At 39.4% G+C, this 3,984-nt stretch overlaps 1 protein-coding gene across 1 annotated transcript; it reads right to left on the minus strand.

Moving 5' to 3' along the window:
• Nucleotides 1-976: 976 nt before the first annotated feature.
• LOC128867364 (tigger transposable element-derived protein 6-like) lies at nucleotides 977-1,702 on the minus strand. The gene is made up of 2 exons (XM_054108514.1): nucleotides 1,261-1,702; nucleotides 977-1,203 (listed from the first exon to the last, which is right to left on the minus strand). Exons 1-2 carry the CDS (start codon nucleotides 1,700-1,702, stop codon nucleotides 977-979), a joined length of 669 nt encoding a protein of 222 aa, XP_053964489.1.
• Nucleotides 1,703-3,984: the final 2,282 nt, after the last annotated feature.

Genomic DNA, 3,984 nt, shown 5'->3' on the forward strand with positions numbered 1-3,984 from the left:
TTGGCTTGGCTTGGCTTGACTGGCTGTCGCGCTGTGAATGCGTATTTGCGAGTGTGTATGTATGTATGTGCGATGACGCCAGTGTTTCAACTTTAGTTTCAGCTTTAATTTGGAGTCGTTGCGTTTTGTTGGCGCACTGTCCAGCTGCAATGCTTTAGTTTGGTTTAGCACGCTTAGCCTCGGCCTGGGCCTAGCGAGCGAGTTGGTAAGCCATAGAATGCTTGTCATGAGTTTTTATGTATGTACTTTTGTACTTAGATAGTCTGTTTGTATGTTTGTATGTAAGGTGGAGCTTTGTTGTGTATAATATGTATGTATGTATGTATGTATGTACACGTGTGTGATCTGCAGCAGAACCGCGTGCTAGCAAACTTTAAGATAGAAGTTTGTATGTATGTATGCACGTATAGCTGCAAGACACATTCATTTCACATATGTAAATATGTATGTACTAGCATATAAATTTGCACATTCTCGCATATGTAAGTCTGCGTATGTATGTATGCATGTAAATTTAAGGAATCGAGAGCTTCCTCTAAGCTTGGACATTGCGCCCGGCATTGAGCACAAAGTTACCGACAAACAAACTAAGCATGCAGATGTACATGCATGCATACATACATACATGCAGACATATGTACATATGTATGAACGTTCACATATAAATATTTTACTGCATCGAAGATTTTAACAACACCAAAGTTGTTTTCAAACGCGCTCGAGAAACGCTAGCTGGAATTTACTGATTTCAATGGTTTTAGGACGACGGTGTGGCACCTTTTCGTTACATACATATCTTCATACATACATACATACACACATATACATACATATATGTTCATGTATACATACATACATACACACTTACATAAGTTGATACAGTCGAACTTCCATATAGTGAACTCGCACGGGACCTGAAAATCACTTCACTATATAGAAACTTCATTATAAAGAAACATTGATTTTTTATGTAATTTTATTTAAAATAATCAGTGAGTTTGGTTTGAATTACAGTCTTCCATTTTTCATTTTCAATAAAAGCTTCCAAATCATGTAGAGAGTTGAAAACATTAATCGGCACGTCACTCCTGATTTCCACAAAGGTTCTAATTACGCTAAAGAATGAAGCAGCTTGTATCAACGTAGGTAATGCCTCCTCAGTTTCTGCCAATTCTTCAACGGTCAAATCGTGTTCATCGTTATCTGAAATAATATTTACATATTAAATTTTTGTTTGACTATAAAAATATAAATGCTTACCAGGTTCAGCTGGAACTCCGCGACTTTCAAAAATGCTGTTGAGAATATCTTCTTCGGATGGGTTGTCCCAAGTCTGCACACCATTATCAACATTTACGTAGTCATCAAACGATGCTTCGATATTTGCTACTTTTTTAAATGAAGACTGTAAAGCAGCCAAATCCGATTTTGAAAGAAGGTCCTCTTCATCCCAATGCTCAAATGGAATCTGAATAGCATCTTTTGGAAATCCAGCCTTTTTAAAACAGTTGGCAATTGTTTCTGGTTTAACACAGACATTCCATATATTGCTAAGATTTCGAACTGCTTGCAGCAAGTCTATGGCCATAACAGAATTTCCCTCATCCACTTGAGTCAATATATTCGTTAAAATTCGTTTTCTGTAATGTTGTTTCATGTTGTAGATAATGCCTTGGTCCATTGGTTGCAGTAACGAAGTCATGTTGGGAGGAAAATAAGCGAGATGAATGTTTCTCAACTTGTCTCTTACATCTTTAGGGTGGGCAGTGCAGGGTACTTTTTCCCGCGGGGCCGGAGTTCTCAGAGGGGCCCGGACTCGAGATTATACGTATTTATAAGAATTAGACATTATTGGAAAGGGCCCGCACTTGCAATTTTCCCCCGGGGCCCGGAATTTTCCCCCGGGGCCCGGATATGCTCTCTACGGCTCTGCTCGTCGGCATTAAAAATGTCATTAATGTTGTAATTTTCAATTAATTTCGGTAAGACGTTCGTTACCCATTCATCACGGTTTTCTATGTTGGCGTCAGCACTTTCCCCACATAATGTCTTTTGAATAACGCCATGCCGACTTTTGAACTTGTCTAACCAATCTGTACTTGCCTCAAATTCGTAGGGTCCTAGTGCTTCCGCAAAATCTGTGGCCTTTTGCTTCAATAATGGTCCAGATAAAGGGAGATTCTTACCACGTGCAACGAGTAACCATTTCAGCATTGCTTCGTCAATATCCTCAAAATTACAAGGTCGAAGTCTTTTGCGTTTGATATTTACTGCCAAATCCTCCGCATTTTTTAAAATCACTTCCTTATTTTTTAAAATATTTGATAAAGTGCTGGGAAGAACTCCGAATTCTTTTTTTTTCTTTTCTTCATTAACTTTGTTAATCATTAATAACTTTTTTCAAGCGAAATGCAGCTTCGATGCGTCATTTTAACTTCAATCACTGAATAAAACTGTAATAGCTCAGCTCTTTCTGTTTTAATTTTGGGATTCCCCTCATTACAGTTTGTCCACATCTAACTGTAATTTTTTGCAACAGAAAACTTTTGAAAAAATTCACTATATGGAGACAAAAACTTAGGACGCTTGAATTTCCAGCTGTAAAATTTGTTCATTATATAGAAAACTTCACTATATAGAAATTCATTATAAGGAGACAAAAATACACCGAAAGTAGAACGAAAAAGCAGTGTCTTCGAAACCAGTTCATTATAAGGAGAGCTTCGTAGCGAGGTTTTGCCAACAACACGCAGAAGAAATGTCTTACACTTTTGTACACTCATGGGCTGAAAAGTCCCGTGCCTAACACAAAGATGGCGGTAGTTTTATTACATTCACCTCTTTTTCAGTTAGTAAAAAAAAATAAAAAATAAATAATTGGCGCGTACACTTCTGTTAGATGTTTGGCCGAGCTCCTCCTCCTATTTGTGGTGTGCGTTTTGATGTTGTTCCACAAATGGAGGGACCTACAGTTTCAAGCCGAATCCGAACGGCAAATATTTTTATGAGGAGCTTTTTCATGGCAGGAATACACTCGGAGGTTTGCCATTGCCTGCCGAGGGGCGACCGCTATTAGAAAAATGTTTTTTTTTTTTTATAAATTTTGCTTTCACCGAGATTCGAACCAACGACCTCTCTGTGAATTCCGAATGGTAATCACGCACCAACCCATTCGGCTACGGCGGCCGCCGACCGCTAACTAACCTTAAAATTACAGCTGTAAAAAAATTCATGATATTCTACATATTCATTAGTTCGCTCCGGCTCTGAAAGCATTCGATGCGGTACCAGCTGGTGGTAGTAGAGGAAGAGGAAGGCCTCCCCTGCGTTGGAAAGATAAGGACGAGAAGGACTTAGTTTCACTTGGTGTGTCCAACTGGCGCCGGTTAGCACGACTGGCGCGCTTTGTTAAACTCGGCCAAAATCACGAAAGCGGTTATCGCGCCAATTAAGAAGAAGAGAAGTTCGTGAGTTATTGTGCTTAGAGTGACGCTACTTTAGATACATATTTTCAAAATAATGGATTAAAAAGAATTTCGTGTTTTAATTTTACACTGTTCGGTCCTGTCGCGATTCAACACACTCGCCAAAGAATTGAACATCATATCGATTCCGATCCTTATGAGAACACCAACACACCCTCAGTGGGTTTCCCTTAAATCCTGTTTCTATAATAAATTATTCTGCCTTAAAAAAAATGAAACAGCATCGGTCGAATACAAACAGCACCTGTAGTGGGAGCTACTAAGCCTTTTCGAGCAGAATGGGATTTTATATTCACTGACGGATCCAAATCCGACACCAGCACAACATTTGCTGTGACAAATAGCGATGGTGCCACAATTTCTGTCGGTGCACTGCCTACATACTGCTCAGATTTCACAGCAGAAGCAGCTGCACTGCCTGATGCAGTAATGTTTGCCTCCCAAACCAGCAAAACACATGTCATAGCGACAGCAAATCCGTCATTGAAGGCTTGCAGAA

The sequence above is a fragment of the Anastrepha ludens genome, chromosome 6 (genome assembly GCF_028408465.1).
Source record: "Anastrepha ludens isolate Willacy chromosome 6, idAnaLude1.1, whole genome shotgun sequence".
In the NCBI taxonomy this organism is placed as follows: domain Eukaryota; kingdom Metazoa; phylum Arthropoda; class Insecta; order Diptera; family Tephritidae; genus Anastrepha; species Anastrepha ludens.

Bases quoted from the DNA above. Each gene is read 5' to 3' on its own strand.
- LOC128867364 (XM_054108514.1), bottom strand. From the start codon at position 1,702: ATGACTTCGTTACTGCAACCAATGGACCAAGGCATTATCTACAACATG. The intron at 1,204-1,260 runs GTAAGCATTTAT...ATATTATTTCAG, and splicing joins CGGAGTTCCAGCTGAACCTG to ATAACGATGAACACGATTTG.